At 37.6% G+C, this 16,204-nt stretch overlaps 1 protein-coding gene across 3 annotated transcripts in view; it reads left to right on the forward strand.

Moving 5' to 3' along the window:
- The first annotated feature begins 6,153 nt into the window (after window positions 1-6,153).
- LOC131778842 (3'-5' exoribonuclease HELZ2) overlaps window positions 6,154-16,204 on the forward strand; it is a 29,573-nt gene continuing 19,522 nt past the window's right edge. Inside the window, exons 1-14 of one of the 3 annotated variants that reach the window (XM_066171389.1) lie at window positions 6,154-6,265; window positions 6,390-6,431; window positions 8,380-8,448; window positions 8,568-8,631; window positions 8,991-9,167; window positions 9,284-9,320; window positions 9,738-9,874; window positions 10,072-10,134; window positions 10,648-10,824; window positions 10,985-11,021; window positions 11,596-11,693; window positions 12,010-12,096; window positions 12,459-12,510; window positions 12,607-12,672. In XM_066171389.1, the coding sequence (XP_066027486.1) occupies window positions 8,405-8,448; window positions 8,568-8,631; window positions 8,991-9,167; window positions 9,284-9,320; window positions 9,738-9,874; window positions 10,072-10,134; window positions 10,648-10,824; window positions 10,985-11,021; window positions 11,596-11,693; window positions 12,010-12,096; window positions 12,459-12,510; window positions 12,607-12,672 (1,039 nt within the window). In that variant the 5' untranslated portion in view covers window positions 6,154-6,265; window positions 6,390-6,431; window positions 8,380-8,404. Of the gene's footprint in view, window positions 6,266-6,293; window positions 6,432-8,379; window positions 8,449-8,567; window positions 8,632-8,990; window positions 9,168-9,283; window positions 9,321-9,737; window positions 9,875-10,071; window positions 10,135-10,647; window positions 10,825-10,984; window positions 11,022-11,595; window positions 11,694-12,009; window positions 12,097-12,458; window positions 12,511-12,606; window positions 12,673-16,204 lie in introns of those variants that run through there. The other 2 variants (XM_066171388.1, XM_066171390.1) reach the window with 2 other exon arrangements.

Genomic DNA, 16,204 nt, shown 5'->3' on the forward strand with positions numbered 1-16,204 from the left:
AAGTCAGTATCAAAGAAACAAATAACAATGTCAACGAGTGCATACAGCAACAAAAAGGTGATGGTAATCCCTTAGATCCATAACAAGGGAAATATAGAAAAGTTTACTTATGATCATGTTATAATTATGCCGTTTCCACGTGACCCTTTAAGGAGGCCACCTTTCATGGCAGCTGAGCCCGAAATTTTTCTTTCCGCAGAAAAGCACTTTCGCTCTTTCCCTTCTCGTAAAAGAGAGTCACACAACTTGTTATGTTTATTACGTCGACTTGATTCGATTCATCGCTTTCGATAGTGGCTGACATCCGTACAGAGGAACGTACTGCTATTTTTCCTGATTGATAAATTGGTCGGTCACCAAGAGGTCACTGTTACAGGATAGGGCAAGGCTCAGAATGTTCAGACATCACCAGTGAGTTGAAAAGAAAACGACAGCACAGATAAGACTATCACAACACACATCTGTGCGGCTTTCTTTCAGCCTCTTTCGCAGGCGTTTCTATAGGGATCGCGTGTAACTTTCGCGTTTTGCGGGGACAATTGGAACACGATATCTTAGTAAACGGCTGCGTGGAAGGGTGGGCTTTTTTGGACTTAAATGTTGATCAACTTCTTTATAAATTCTCGTCAACGGACTTCCCGGTTCTCAGAAAACCTATTGGAGACCCTTAGGAATCAGGTAAGCAACTCGTAACGGAATATAACTCTTCCTTTTAATTAATTTGACAGCTGGTAACTATCCTGCGACAAGTGTCGAGGGAGCAGGTTAGCAATTTGAAACTATTTCCTTCATAGGTTTCTTGCGTTTTAGCTCGGCCATAGGGGTAGGACTTAAAAACGAAAACAAAAGTCCTCAGCACGAACTAACGTTGCAGCTTTTTGTTTGAAAGGCGTAGCAATGCCTCTCTGAGAAGCTGTTTCTCTCTCCATAAGGACGAAGAGAGTTAGCAACCACACTTGATCCAAGGCGAATTCGACCACAGATTTTCAACTCGGCACACAGACACACACTTTGACTTTGAAACGTTATGTGCAGAGCTCGACACATCGTTTATTGTTCGACATCGCGTGCTCTTTGATGGGTATCACGAACAGATTGGCTGCTTGGCTAGATATCTTATGTACTACAGAACTTGTGATTAAGTACTTAGTAATTTGGGCGATTCCTGTCGACCTTCCCTTCTGCTGAACTAAACTTCCGGAGTTTTCAAAAGATATTTCTTGTTCAACGAAGTCCGTGATATTTTCGTTGAGGAATATACTGGTAAAGGACTTTGAAACGGTTGCTCGGAACTCGTTCAAGCACGAATTTTCTTGTATCTACATTATCTAAACTCACGCTCAACTATAAAATCAAGGGTATGTAAGGCGTTTATTTATTTCCCATACTATCAATCCAAACCCAACCGTTAATTTTCATTTTATTGACCTCTCACTTTTGTCTCGCCTGATTCCTTGTTTTCCAGCACGAGAGCAAACTTTTATCGAGACGTAAAGGTATGGCTATGATCTCGAGGGTGAATTGTAACACAATGACGATTGTGAATTTTACTTTTATCGAGCTTTAAAAACTTATACTTCATTCGCAAACAGTCAAGTGCAAAATTTTGTTTTCAAGGCTTGAGACTGCATGTTTACATGTAATATCGTGTCTCAGTTGTAGTTTGATTCCTTAAATTTGAAAGCCATTATACATTTGTTTGTTAAGTAGACCTGAGAATTTGTTGTCAATTCTAAATTATTCATGGGCCTTCTACGCCTGAAAAAGACGTCGACCGAAAGGAGAGATTGCCAAAAGGAGACAGATTGCGACAGATTAGAAAGTTTACGCATGCTATAATATTGATCTTGGCGAAGTGCTATTCCATTACGTAATGTTTTGCGACAAAGAAAATGGGAATCTTTCGAGCAACGTTTATCGCGATTCCTCCGTTGGAATTTCGAAAGATTTGCTGGACCTTTAGATATATTTGTATCCTTCCTAGTGCCTGTTCATAAAAAAAACCCCACATCAAAACACCAAATATGAGATCGACGACCAACAAAGCAGTATAAGTTGTGACTGGTAAGTTTCTTGAAAAGAAAAATTCACCTTTTTGATTTGCTACAGTCATTTTAAGTCATTTTAATGAAGACGATAAATCACAAATATTTTCAGCCCTTTGAATTTACTTCATGACAAAATTCGAGTGAAAAAGTACTACTGAATATGTCCTTAATGATATTAAACACGCGTTTCGTAGTATGGTTCTGTCAAATATGATGTAATAAAACACAATAACAGGTGTATCACGCAACGGTAGTGTGATGGTCCAATCAATTAAACTCCAATAGAAAATAAAAAATCAGCAATTTTAAGGACAAGCTAACTTTTTTCTCGTTTTCGTTCAATTAAGAGTACATGATTAAAGTTCCTGGCCTCAAGATCATCCGCGTGTACACTGATCGGAAAGAACAGGCAGAGTTTTCAATCCTTAACAAAACCACACTCTTAAACAGTCTACCGACGATCGGACCGGAGTACCTGAGAAACTGAAGAACATTTCACTACATCGCATAATTTGAAAATATCCATGTCCATATGCTGATGTACTTGAGATGTATGAAAATAAGTTTGAGGATAATAGGAAGGAAAATAAAGAGAAAAATAAGAGAACCAGAGGCCTTCTACCCAAGCCCAAATGCTGGAAATTCAATACAAATGATAATCAAACCTTTAATTACCTCTTGTTTTTTTCACCATAGATTTTTTGCTTTAAATTTACAGAGCATCAATTATGAACCCATACATTTAGCAATCTACCTTCAAACCGTCCTCAACAACTCTTCCTATCTTTATCACAGCCCACCCGCAACATGCCTAAAGTCTAAAGACGAGCACTGCTGGCTGTATCAGACTTTCATACTCTCGTACTGACTTGAGGAATAAAGACTAGTCGAAGAACACAGAAGGGTTTTAGCTGATTTCTTTTTCTAGTCTGTATTCTTGCATTCCGAAAGAAAACAAAAACGAAAAAGAAGTTGCCTCTAATAACATAACATAAAAGGCTTGGGTACCACTGCATAGAGCTTCTCAATACAGATCTTACTCAGTGCACATGTAAACATTAGGCCGAAAGCTATCTCCCCCTCCTCCTATTTTCGTTTCTATTCTTTTTGTAAATGTCTAGTTTTTAGACAAATGAGATATCATTGGCCCCCTGAACTCATGAAATTGTAGTAATAACTAATTATTTTTCTGTCTCTGCAAAGGCAACTGTTTTATGTGAATTAGTAAATTAAACAAACTGAAATTATATAAATTCGGTAAACTAATACTTTTTCTCACTTCAGGTCCACGTTGCTAGAAGCTTGGTTTTCAAAAATGGTGTGTCCCCGTCAGATGTCGTTATCTTATCGCCTTATAGAGAACAACGTGAAAAAATAAGCAAAGCTCTGGAAGGAAATGTTAAATCCAAATAAATCCTTGTCACAACCATCATAAAAAGGCCAGGGTAAACATACTTTCTAATTTTTTTTCTCGTACTAAATCTTTTTGTTTTCCTTTTCTTTCTAGGCTGCACGGCAATCATAACCTTGAGAACCTTTCTGCGATTTTTTTCTCATGAAAGTTGAATATTGCTATAATTGTAGCCCAAGTCGGCTCGAAAATGTTAGTAAAAATGCAAAAGAAAGAGAGCCCATGCATTTCATTTTCAGTTAATTCAGTGGAGTAATTAGTTCGACATCATCAATTAACATTTGTGGATATTGAACTCGTCGACCAATTTCAATCATTAGATTGTGGTTTTTCATCGCTACATTATCAAATACATTATATTATATTATCAAAAAACTTGAGCCTCTTTGACAAATTTACATTCACTCTTAATGTTTAACACATTTCATGTCATGCAGGAAGTGAATGGGATTACATGATCTTATCTCTGGTGCGCTCGCTGAATAAGGATGATCTCGAACGAGATCCCTCCATTTATTGGCTGCGTGAACATTTGGGATTCTTGATCAACGAGCATCTAATGAACGTCGGGCTGACGGGAGCGCAGAGAGGGCTCTGTATCATTGGTATGAGAGAAATATATTATAATTAAATAATACCTTGTAAACTCTAGGCAGATACACTTAAAATGGACGAGAGTTTCGTGGCCGGTAAAATCACTTAGTGAGATTAAACGGTATGGGAAAATGACATCGGCTCTTTCTGGCCGTTCACATCAGTTTCCCGCCGTTTTAAAGAATTGTAATGGATTTATTCTTTAAAAAGCACTGAAATTGACTCAAACTCACAGTTTCTGATGGCGCAAATTCAAGTAGGTTTGGTAGCCCAAGAAGCTCGTTGATTTTAAAAGATCTGACTCCATAAGTCAAGTCCCACTGAAAGTCCGAAGTACAGTCCACTGTTCACAGTTTTAATTTCATCTTTATTATTTTACTAACCACTTTTTTTATTTGGGTGACAAGAACCTACTGATGCCTCGCCCCATGTGGCAAGTGTTTCTAGACTTTTACGAACAAAGAAAATGTATGGTTAATGATCTGCCTGGCCTGTAAGCTGAAGCTATATTAATTTATTACTCATTGTCGAAAATATCATTCATAATCTTCAAGATTATTCAAGATGGGCTTTCTTATTTTAAATAACCCACGTTTTTATTCGAAAAAGAAAATAAGCTTAGGCTACCTTAAATTCATTCTTGTAGATATAAATTAGTAGGTAACTTACTCACATCTAAACTGCCTCAACATATGTAATCTTCCTCTAAAACACGTCAAATGGTCAGGCAAGTATTCACTCCTCTGCTGAGTAGAATTCTGATCCATCCGAAGCCGACTTCGCCAAGCTTTTTTGAAAAAGGATACGCGGTGCGTAGAGGAAAACGTATTAACATAGAATAAAATCCAATTTAAGTACGGAACTCGATTCGGTCAATTGCAGAACACAGCATAGATTAATTAATGCATTGAAAATAAAGAAAAAGAGTAGAAAGTTTATATAATTTTACAGTTTTAGTTTCTATATTTTTACACAAATACTTTTCAAGACACAACTCAAATAAAATATTGAAACAATAACTCTCCAGTGAATTCAGTTGGAAAGTAAAAGATGCGAAGCAACCGAAACAAAATGAACGATACTGAAACGCAACACGCAAGGAACTTGATGAGAGACAACCCCCCCCCCCCCACCCTCCCCCTTCCGTTTCCAATATCCTCACCATTTTCAGGCTCATATTACCCGGGAAATGACTGATATCATTAAATGCAGTTTACGGGCTACAAAGGAATATCGTCTCAGTTGGCATAGATTGTCTTGTCTGTACCGAAACGGAATGCGACGAAAGCAATATTCGATTTCCACTTAAAGCTGAATAATACACCCGTTCTGGTTGGTTCTTATTTTAATATGAGCTATTGGGAGACCAATGCATGGATGCTGTCACCATTGGCAATTTTATACTACTTCGTTGTTTTTTTAAAACCAAATAGATTCCTTGTTGCTGTACATCTGGTTAGTAATAGATCATAGGGAAGGTCAAAATGCGGTAATAACATCGTGACACGCGTGACTGTACCTCGTGTGTTACTTCTGATTCTTAACACATTTTAAACTCATATTTTTAATTTATCAGACGCACGGCAACATGGAATCTAACTTTTTAAATGAATTATTAAACGGAGCAATGCCGTGATAACTTCTTCTTTCTTTCACACTGAGACCAGTTATTCGAAAAACGATAAGCGGCGGCTGCTATACAGAAAATTTTTGCATACTTAAGCTATTCAGTTTGCGGGGCTCTGGGAAATTATCGGGCAAAATTGAGCAAAACAAAACATATGGAAAGAAAAAGTATAAATCCGGATGAGAAATTCACAACCAACTCTGAGTTAGCCAGGTCATGCCTTTGTTTAATGGCCTGCTCACGTAATGAAATATCGTTAAATTAACTCAGTCGTTAAATATAGTTTCTTCACCGGCCACAGGTTAACGTCATGCTTCGATAAGCTCATAAATTTCATATTATCTAACGACAAAATTTGCATAACGCATCAGTAGAAAATAACGATATCGATGCCTTCTGGCAAAAGTTATTAAAGTGGTAGCTATAGATGAATTGCTTTACCCATTTCAAACGTTTTTCGATGTTGTCATAACAAGTGGATACCTGTGTTTTCCTTGTGCCGGTCAAATATGGCACTGTTTACTGCAGAACATGCCGGAACACGTCGACCGACCAATCGGGTCAAGAGGCAAGTTCCTAGAAAAGGTACCGGAAATACATATTTTTCTGAGTAATATTCATGGCTTGATATTTGTCTTCGATGCGATGGTTTGTTTGTTGTTCTGTAGAACAGAGAAAGGCTTGATGCTCTCTTTTCATTAAACTCCAGCCTGTCTGAGAAGAACTCAGAAGAAAAGACGTCCACAAAAAGGTAGGCAAGTCTGAACAACCTAAACGAAACCTAAACGTTATGACTGAGTTCTTTGGGTTCTTTGCATGTCATTACGCAATGTCGAGCATAGTTATATAGCTTGAATGACAAAGTCTGCGATACAAATAAATTCTCGAACACGACAAGTAGGTTGTTTGAATACGAAATACTCGTGAATATGTTTTATTATTATTTCTGTAATATCTAACATTAATGCTTCACTCGTGACGGAAACCAAGCGTTTTGTTTCTACTGCCAGTACATGTTATCTTATGGACCTTTGTTATTTTTGATATGCAAATATAGCCGGGTAAGAATCGAACGCGTGGTGAAAATAGTGTCAGAGCTTACCAGAACGCGCAACTCTTCTCTTTTGAGATTATAATTGGATACTTGAGAGTAGAATTTTACACCGACGGTTCTTTAATCACTACAAGATAACACGACACAAAATTTCATGCTCTGAAATATTAATTCATATGTATGTCGCGGGAAGTGACAAACTGAATTCATACTGAATGCTTAATTTAAGGAAAATCTTTGGGAAAAATCACACACGATGAGAAATTAACGCTGATTTGATAAACGTAATGTATGAGTGGTCTAAGGAAATTATAGGAAAAAAAATACTAAGCACGTCATATTGATTGAAATTTATTTTGAATGTTGCTTAAAGGAAACTTTTTGCGCATGCTCAGCATCCTAAAAGGCAAAGAGAAGATAGAATCTGAATTATTAGGTAATGTTCTGCTATAAATTATTATTTTGTTCCTTGTTAGGCCAATTTTTGCTGTTTCGCGCCTAGCTATGTATAGCATCATCTCAAAGACGTGAACTCATGAGACATTTTTATCGATATGTGATCTACTCCAGTTTCGAATGTGTTTTGGCAGGAATAAAAACTGATGATAAAGCGGTTTGCAGGGCCTTGTACCTTAAGCATTGATTATCGTTGCTGTTGTTTCAAAAGCTCTCACCAATCGGAGCGTTTCTACAACTTAATATGATAAGGATTCCTCCATATTCAGTACAAGGTAATTACTGAGTTCTCTTCAAAATTGCCTTCTTCGGTGATTAGAAAATGATATGTTTGATATATCTCCAAAGCTGGACGGACTGAGGACGAGTACAAGATGATTAGCGGTAACTCGTTCTTTCTCATCCCGTTTTCAGTTCCTGGTGGCAATCGCTTCTGTAGTAGTAATACATGGGTGAAATTGTTTGACTGTAACATCCGTTTTTGGCTTAGGTAACGAGCTAAATAAATGTATCAAGGAACCTGAAATCATCGCAACATTGAATTTGACTTAATGTACCTGCATTAAAGGAGGGGACGCAGTTTATAAGATTTTCAGAAAAAGTTTGATTGGCAACATTACTTCCTAACCTTTAAGTTATGATTCTGCCTGGTGGTTCTGTAGCCTTTCACGAATTTAGTAATCCGGTAAAATAAGAGATCGAAGTCAATTAGGATAAGTAAACCAATTGTTTATCTCAAAAGAGTGCAGTTCGCTTTGACTAACGGGATCTGACGTATCATTGAGCTAATCCTAGACATAAAATGCCCAGCTTGACCAAGCTACGAACTTACATTCGAACTTAGCGTAGGAAATTTAGAATATCGTGTATTCAGCTAAAGGATACAGAAATGCTTTATTTTGTTAATTCTAGCAAAATTGACAAATTTTTTTTTTAGGGTGAAACTAAAACTTCATCTTTTTCATTGTTCTTAAGTAAAAGTTATCGTGTTTTGTAGAGTTTTACACAATCCCTTTCTGCCTCTTGGCAAAGAGCTAGCTGTAAGTGCCAAGAAGTCAAGAGTCAGAACTTGCTTCAACATTTTCGGAGATATTGACTCCTCATAAACCTAGGCCGTTAAAGCTTCTTATAAAAACAAACTCGACAAATTAGGAAGTCCTTCTCATTGTTCTCTCTTTTTTTTTCTTAGTTCCTATTTGAAATTTATCCAGAAGATGGCTGAAGGCGGTCATTTCTCTGCCTTGGATGAGGAAGAATGGTTAGCAGCATAACAATAATAAAAAAACAAACAGACAAACGTACTAATAAACATACAAACGTTATTTCAATTAACTCAAAGGAATTCATGTTTCTCATCCTTCATTTTATTACTCGTAGTGAGGATGAAGAGGACTTTATGCCGGGTCCTTTTGTGGAGGAATTTATACCGGCTCCTTTTATGGTAAGGCACACTCAGTAACTCACATTGTATTCAAATTTAAATGTAAAACTCAGAAAAGTATCAAATAACATCGAACACAAGTATGACAAGGTAAGAAGGCCGTCCCATCTAAGGATCTTTGGTTTTGTGACCGTCATCACAATAATGATAATTATCATATCAAAATTAAAAAACAAAACAAAACTTATCATAGCTCATAGCCTGTCCTTAAGGTGAAAATGTCTTATGTAAATGCCTAAAATCCATGTATGAGGTAGGGATTTTTTATTGATTGAATCATTGATTGATTGACTGATTGATCAGTCTATCTACTTATTACTTCACTCATTTTTTAAAAACTTTTTTCATTACATCCACAGTACACAGTTGTTACAGAGCTCATGAAGCAGGGAGATGAAAACGTCAAAGCGAAGCTATATGAAGATGCATTGATGTGTTACACCTTAGCGTTAAACCAGCAAGCTCCTCCCTTTATGGATATAGCCATCATTTCCGAAAAGCTATATCGCAAAAGAGCTGTGTGTTACTTTAAGATGGTGAGTTTAATTCCGTAGGTCCTGTAAAGATGCAGCGGAACTTTTTTGCATTTGTGCTTTACACTTATCCTGTATGAAGTCATATACAACTATTCCTGTTGTTCTTAATTGATCAGGGCAAGTATCTTGAGGCTGTCCACGACAGTGAAAGAGGTAAATGTTGCCTTTTATTCTCTATACAATGTTTTAACTTGGATATACAAAGCTTTTCTTTCATTTTTTGTTGTTGTCTTTTTCTCTTTTTTGAAGACATGATGACATTACTAAATTTCATCAAAGACGATTTATCATCTAGCTTTGATTTAAGTAGTTGCTGAAGGTTTTATGATTATTTGACTCTCAATATTTTTGTCGCTGTGATAGCTTAAAACCTATTAGACGCTTACAAAGCTGCTTATCTGCGAAAGATGGACCTTTTTCAAATGCATCTTGTTGATTAATCATCAACCTTATTCCATTGCCCACCAAGCCTAAATGGCCAATAAAAAATATCATGAACTCCAAGAATCACTTATCCACGTCCCCGAAGAACTGTGATAATTTTATCTCATGATCATTTTGCCTTGCTAGCTATCGAAATAGCTGATGGAACTAACAATAAAAACTTGGCAAAGTCCCTTTTCATCAAGACGAAAGCAATCATGAGTCTTGAAGATTACGTTGCGGCCTTTCCAATAGCAGTCTGGTGCAAGCATTTACGACCAAACGTGAGTGAAAATGAAAAACTTGCTCAGATAACAGCTAATATCAAAATCAGCTTACATGATGTGTCCTAGTTTTGATATGCATTTTGAAAAACAAGTGGTGACTAAAGCACAGTTACTGCTATTTTTTTCATAAAAGCAAGAATTAAAACTAAAAATTCTTTAACAATTAATGAGTATTCTTTGTACTTCATTTGCAGTGTTCGACAACTAGAGCAGTTGTAAATGATCTGAAGGAGAAACTAAAGGAGGAGTTTAGAAAGGTTGGTGTCAATATATGATTTTCATATATTCAGTCATTTATTTATCACTTCACAGATTTATAACGAACCAAAATAATTAGCTTCGTTGGTAGAGCATTGCACCGGTATCCCAGAAATCATGGGTTCAAATCCTGTAGAAGCCTGATTCTTTTTTAAGGCCTTGTTTCCACTACTGCTCAATTAGTGTTTATCACAGCGAAAATCGATTTCGTATTCATCTCAGATACAAAAAATACAAATCAAAAACTTAGGGACCATAAAGGGGCCAAAGCATGAGCGACTTCGAAAATTAGACCCAAAATAAAACATAAACTTGGATAAACAAACTCGTTGAATTGCGCTGTGCTACGGATCGAGAGTAGTATGGAGTTCTAAGGCAATAACCCAATGGAGCTACCTCATGTTACTGAGACCTGGCTAATCTGCTTAAGGATGGGCCATAAAGGCTTTTAATCCGACGCTAAACAGTGCGTTTATGAATACTTCAAGTGTTTCTTTCTTCTCTTCATACAGGATGATTTCATGATCAAGGTAGTACTCTTGAAGACGCTTGAGCTTGCCGACGAAGTGTCTATTGACCCAAAGACCCGTGGACTAGCTCTGGATTGTTATAATGAACTTCTGCACTTATTAGACTTCCAGATTTTACCCGGAGTCCAAATTAGAAAGGCTGAGTGTCTATTACAAATGGTGAGACGCTATACCACATAAACAGTTGTAAAAAGATGGGAAAGTTTTAGAAAACTCCCTCAAGCTGACTGTAAATTTAGCTAAAACATGCTGACTTTGAGCTTTAAAGTATAGTGACAGTGCATTGACTGATTCATTGCATTTGTTATGCCTCCTACAGGGAAGATGCAAAGAAGCAAAAGATGTCTGTGCAGAGGGTATTGTATACATCTTCCACTAAAAAAAAGTTGATTAAGCCACTTGTCTCAAGACCCAAGCTCTTGCAACAGTCAAGAAGAAATACGCCTTTTGTTTTAGTCACGGTGAAATGGTTAATTACCGTGGCCAGACTTAATTGGGTTATGTTACGAAACGGAGGGTTACTAACCTGCAATTGATAACGACTTAGTCCCGGATTTGATGGGGGGGTGGGGGTGGAACTTAAAAGAACTCCTGGGAATTTGATGTCGCAAGACCCGGGATAACCTCTGAAAACGTGGGCCATGACGTCTGTCCATAAGCTGTCACCTCCTACTGAGGCGTATGCATGTAATAGGTCTAAGTCGATCGATGACTAAGGCCAAAAATGTTAGTTTAATTGAACATACATCGATTACGAAGAGAATGTAAAGGTTCGAGGAAGCCTTGAGCATTTGCGTAGCTTAAGAAACGAGAATTGAAAATTGTACTTGACCGTTTTATTGCGTGGGAAATCCAAGTACATTGCTTGTTACATATATATTGTAAACCGACTGGTTCTCTTACTTTGGCAATTTTGTTTTTTTTTTATAGTACTTTGGCTACGACGCAATGATATGGAAGCTTTACACCTAATGAGCGAAATTACGCGGCAAATAAGGCAAAACAAAATGAAAGAAGCAAGAGAAAAGGTATATATCATTGTCATACTGCAAGAAAAAGATATATGTTTCCATCCTGCCTCTCCTTAACTAAACTAAAAAATTCTCACTCAGTTGTGCCAAACACGAAACATTACATATCAATCCCAGGAGAAAATGTTTCCAAGAAATATTCCTTACGCTCAATTAGGGATTATATTAAGGTATTGTATTCTGTTAAAAAGAGATTATTTCATGTCTATTTTTCAAGTTCTAAGACTAATTCTAAGTTCCAAGAACCAACGAGATCTTTACGACTTGGGAAAAACAATTTGGAAATTAATATTTTCCTTTTTATCTTGCCCAGAAGAAGCCAAATATTGACAAGTCAGAGTCTCTGGGAGAAAACAGAAAGAATCCTTCAACCGCGAGTCCGCTCCTGAGCGAGGTCACTGTGAGTTACTCATGTTGTACCTAACTTTTACCGCTGAAAGGCAAATTAGCCACTGAATGCGATAAATGGCTTAAAAGTAAATTAAAAAAAAAAGTAATGTAAAAAAAATTATTCAATTTGAGAGGTTTCTAACGGGGTGGTATAATTCAAGGAAACTGAATGCATGAACCGTCAGGAAAATACAGGTTTCAATCGAAATTAAGTCTCTACTAAAGTGTTTGTTTTAGAAGGAGCTAATCGTGTGGGTTACAGTTACTGTTGAGATCTCATATTCAATTTGTCTGCAACATACTTTTATTGCAGTTTTTATTGCATGTTTTCCTTCATGTTAACTAACATTATGCACCATATCTGTTTTACAGCAACAGAGTATGCAAGAGATAAAAGAGTCTTCTTTGCCTGTTTTGAATAATGGTGAGACCTTTCGAGATGTTTTTCGCCTTAATCATTGGATTGTCATAAAGTTGGCCATTTTTCTTTATCCACGAGGTTATTCTTCTCTTTCTACAGAAGCGAAAGAACAATCTGTAGATCTGCATCCCACACAAGTTGGAGGCTTGCAGACCAAAGAACAAGGTGCGTGATTATGGGTGAGTCCACTAGAGCACCAGGCAGTTGCGTCACATGCCATTTCACCGATTTCAATGAAACTTTTCCAGTTTAAGGGTCTACCCAAAAACCCAGAAGGACAAACTGGTCTCTGTTTTTTCCGGGGGAGACAGACCACCTCCCCGCTTTTTCTTGGTTTTCACAAGGGAAATCGCTTCAAAATCAGAAAAATGTATGAGGCTCTCATTGCGATGGTATTTAACCGATTACTCTGACGGTTTGCATACATATTATTACATTCTTAGTAAATGTCCGACGTAAGCATCAATCAATTTGATTGACAGCACAGAGGCAAATAAATGACTATGTTTTAAGACTTTTCGATGCATCCAAATATTTGACAACTTTTGAGGTAAAATATCTCCCCTTGTCAGAAAGCTACAACACATTTTAATTCCCCCTTTATAATCCATCATTTACTCTCTGAAACCATCAAAAAAATATTTGGGTGCTACCGTATTTTTGTCTTGGATGCCTTTTAAACTCCGCGATTGTGACAAGCTTTTCTCAACTACACCTGTCACGCAATTCTGGCTCATGGCGGTCACTTCACCATATAAACCTACATTTTGTAGCTCTTTATACATGATGATTGATCAAAATAGCTAAGAAGTGTGGAAACTTTCGAGATTGCTGATGATTTTAGATATATGAAAATTCATATATTTGCACTGCGGTGGAGAGATAAAATTAAGAGATCCTCGCAGCTAAGAGCGGTATCCGCCGCTTTCGCCCCCTAGCGAGTTCGCCCCTACCTTATACCGTGTTCGCCCCCACACTTTTCAAGTTCGACCCCCACCAAGTCGAGTTCGCCCCCAGATTGAGTCATGTCTAAATTAGTTGCTATCGAACATTGCAAACAAGTTAGAACCAAGTTTATCTACCGAACATTTCGTGTTCGTTAGATAAACCGAGGTTGGTTTGCATCTTTTCCAGTCTGAATAATAAGTTAAGCAATGTTGTTTTGATTAAGTGTGGTTCTCTTTATCACAAGTTCAGTTTATACAGTTATTTCTGGTATTCCCAGATCCCACGCATAGTATTTAGTTGATTCCGTCAACCCAGTTCCCAAGCAGGTTCCACGCAATTGCCGAAATTCAAAATGGTCGTCGCTGACGTGACATTTGGCACATTCTACTAGTGCCTTCGTCACAAATCAACTCATCTGGATATCACTCAATCAAGGGGCGAACTCGACTTGATGGGGTCGAACTCGAAAAGTGTGGGGGCGAACATGGCATAAGGTAGGGGCGAACTCGAAGAGGCGAACTTGATAGGGGGCGAACGCGGTGCAATTCCTAAGAGCACTACTGAAACGAGTAGTTGTAAATAGGACCTGAAATTTTTTTCAGGTCCTATTTACAACTACTCGTTTCAGTAGTGTTCTTAGCTGCGAGGATCTCTTAATTTAATTTCGAGATTGTTTGTAGGAATGGAAAATTTCACGTTTAGAGAGCATGTAGGCGTTTATCACTTTGGAGATTTGCTAAAATCAGCAAATATGCCTTTCGTACGGCACAAAACATTCATGAGTCTATAATTTGATTGTTTATCACCACTATTGCTCATTTTAGGAGATTTCAAAGTCACACACTGCGTGTTGGTTGACACTATAACAAGCTCCAGTGTACGAAAACTTCGGCTTTTACAGACGAGAAATTATGCGCTCTCGCTTGGAGGAAATATCAGTAGTTCTATCACACTAAAAACTGTACTGCTATTCCGAAAATAATATTAAAATTCGTTGTCACGTACCGCCATTGAACATTTCTTTGCCGCACTCCGCCAAACTAACATCTGTCGCGTGACCCGAAGACTTTTTGTAGGAATTATTCAAGTGCGTTGTTCATGCTGTCTGCTTGATAAAAGTTTCAGAATATTCTGCGGATCTCTATGTCTATTTGCTTGCTTCGAACGTAGCGTATCTTTTTCAAGGATTCCATTACTACATGTAACTTTACATCCCTCGCGATCAAGTGTTGCCTAATTGCGTGACATGTGAATGAGCCAGCAATATTTTGACCAGGAGGATTCCTGCAATAGGTAAGTCATCCATGGGGAATTATAAGATACGTTAAGTTTAATACGTTATTCGCTCTTCTTGCCCTTCCTCCCTATTCATTGACTCTAAGATAAAAGTTTCAGTACGCTTTCTATTAGGTTTCTTTATAACAGTTACAGAACGCGTTCTCTTCCTTACTACCAAGAAGACTCGCCACCAGCTTTGATTTCTTCTGCCATCTTCAGATTTACCTCTCTCTCCGATTACGTCTCCTTTTTTATGAGGAGGATACTGGCATTTGCGAACCCGAAGGTCTGAATCTCACACTAAGTTGTGCACGATATCTGAGGCATATCGTGAAATCACGGCCTTCGTGATCTCCAAATGAGCCAATACGAGCCAGAATAACCTTGGGCGACTTGACTTCTCCGTGGCATTAAAAGTGTTTTTGACAGAACAGGCTAATGAGCATCACTGCACGAACTGAGAAAGTAAAAACTTGTATTTAATTCCCACGCGTTTCGTCTGACAATAGCAGACTCCATCAAGGAGTTTTACAAGTAGTGGAAAAAAGGTAAACAATTTTTACTTCTCAAGAAAGGTCACGCAGTCACGCTACAAATACTATTCCTGCGTGGAATTTCTTGATGATGGAAAGTGAAAACAACTTTTTCCAGTCTTATTTTCTGGAAACATGGCGCAGTTAATGAATTTCATGGGGCTATGGATATTTCCTTTCAAATGAGGAGGGCAGAGTTTCCCGTCGTCTACGGTCTGGAATACCCGAAGCTGTTACCTACGGAAACTTGTACGTCAACTAGCACGCGACATGTGACTTAAATTAAAATTTCCTCTCCTGATACAGTTTCCTTATTGTAAACTGTTTGATAATGATAATTAACATTTTTTTATAGACTAATGAATGCCATGTGCCATAGAAAAGCCATATTTGCTGATCTTAGCAAATCTCCAAAGTAATAAACGAAAGATGTAATAAACGACGATTTTCCAACCTACATTTCGCCTACATCCATCTCTTTAAATGTGAAAATTTCCATTCCCACAAAAAAAAAGAAACTTTTCACTCTTCTTAGCTTTTTTGATCAGTCATCTTGTGTAAAGAGCCATAAAATGTAGGTTTATTTGGTCAAGTGACCGTCTAGAGCCAGAATTGCGTGACAGGTATAATTGAGAGAAGCTTGCCACGGTCGCAGATTTTGAAAGGCATCCAAGATAAAAATACGGTGGTGCCCAAAAATTTTTTTGATGGTTTTCAGAGATGAAATTATGGATTATAAAGGGGAACTAACATAAAAATCTTGTAGCTTCCTGGCAAGGGTAGAGATTTGACTTCAAAGTTGTCAAACATTTGGATGAATTAAAAAGTCTAAAAACACAGTCATTTATTTGCCTCTGTTGATTGACAAGCCTTAATTCAAATTGACAGACACTTGCGTCGCATATTGACTAAGGATGTAATAATATGTGTGCAAACCC

The sequence above is a fragment of the Pocillopora verrucosa genome, chromosome 8 (genome assembly GCF_036669915.1).
Source record: "Pocillopora verrucosa isolate sample1 chromosome 8, ASM3666991v2, whole genome shotgun sequence".
Lineage (NCBI taxonomy): Eukaryota > Metazoa > Cnidaria > Anthozoa > Scleractinia > Pocilloporidae > Pocillopora > Pocillopora verrucosa.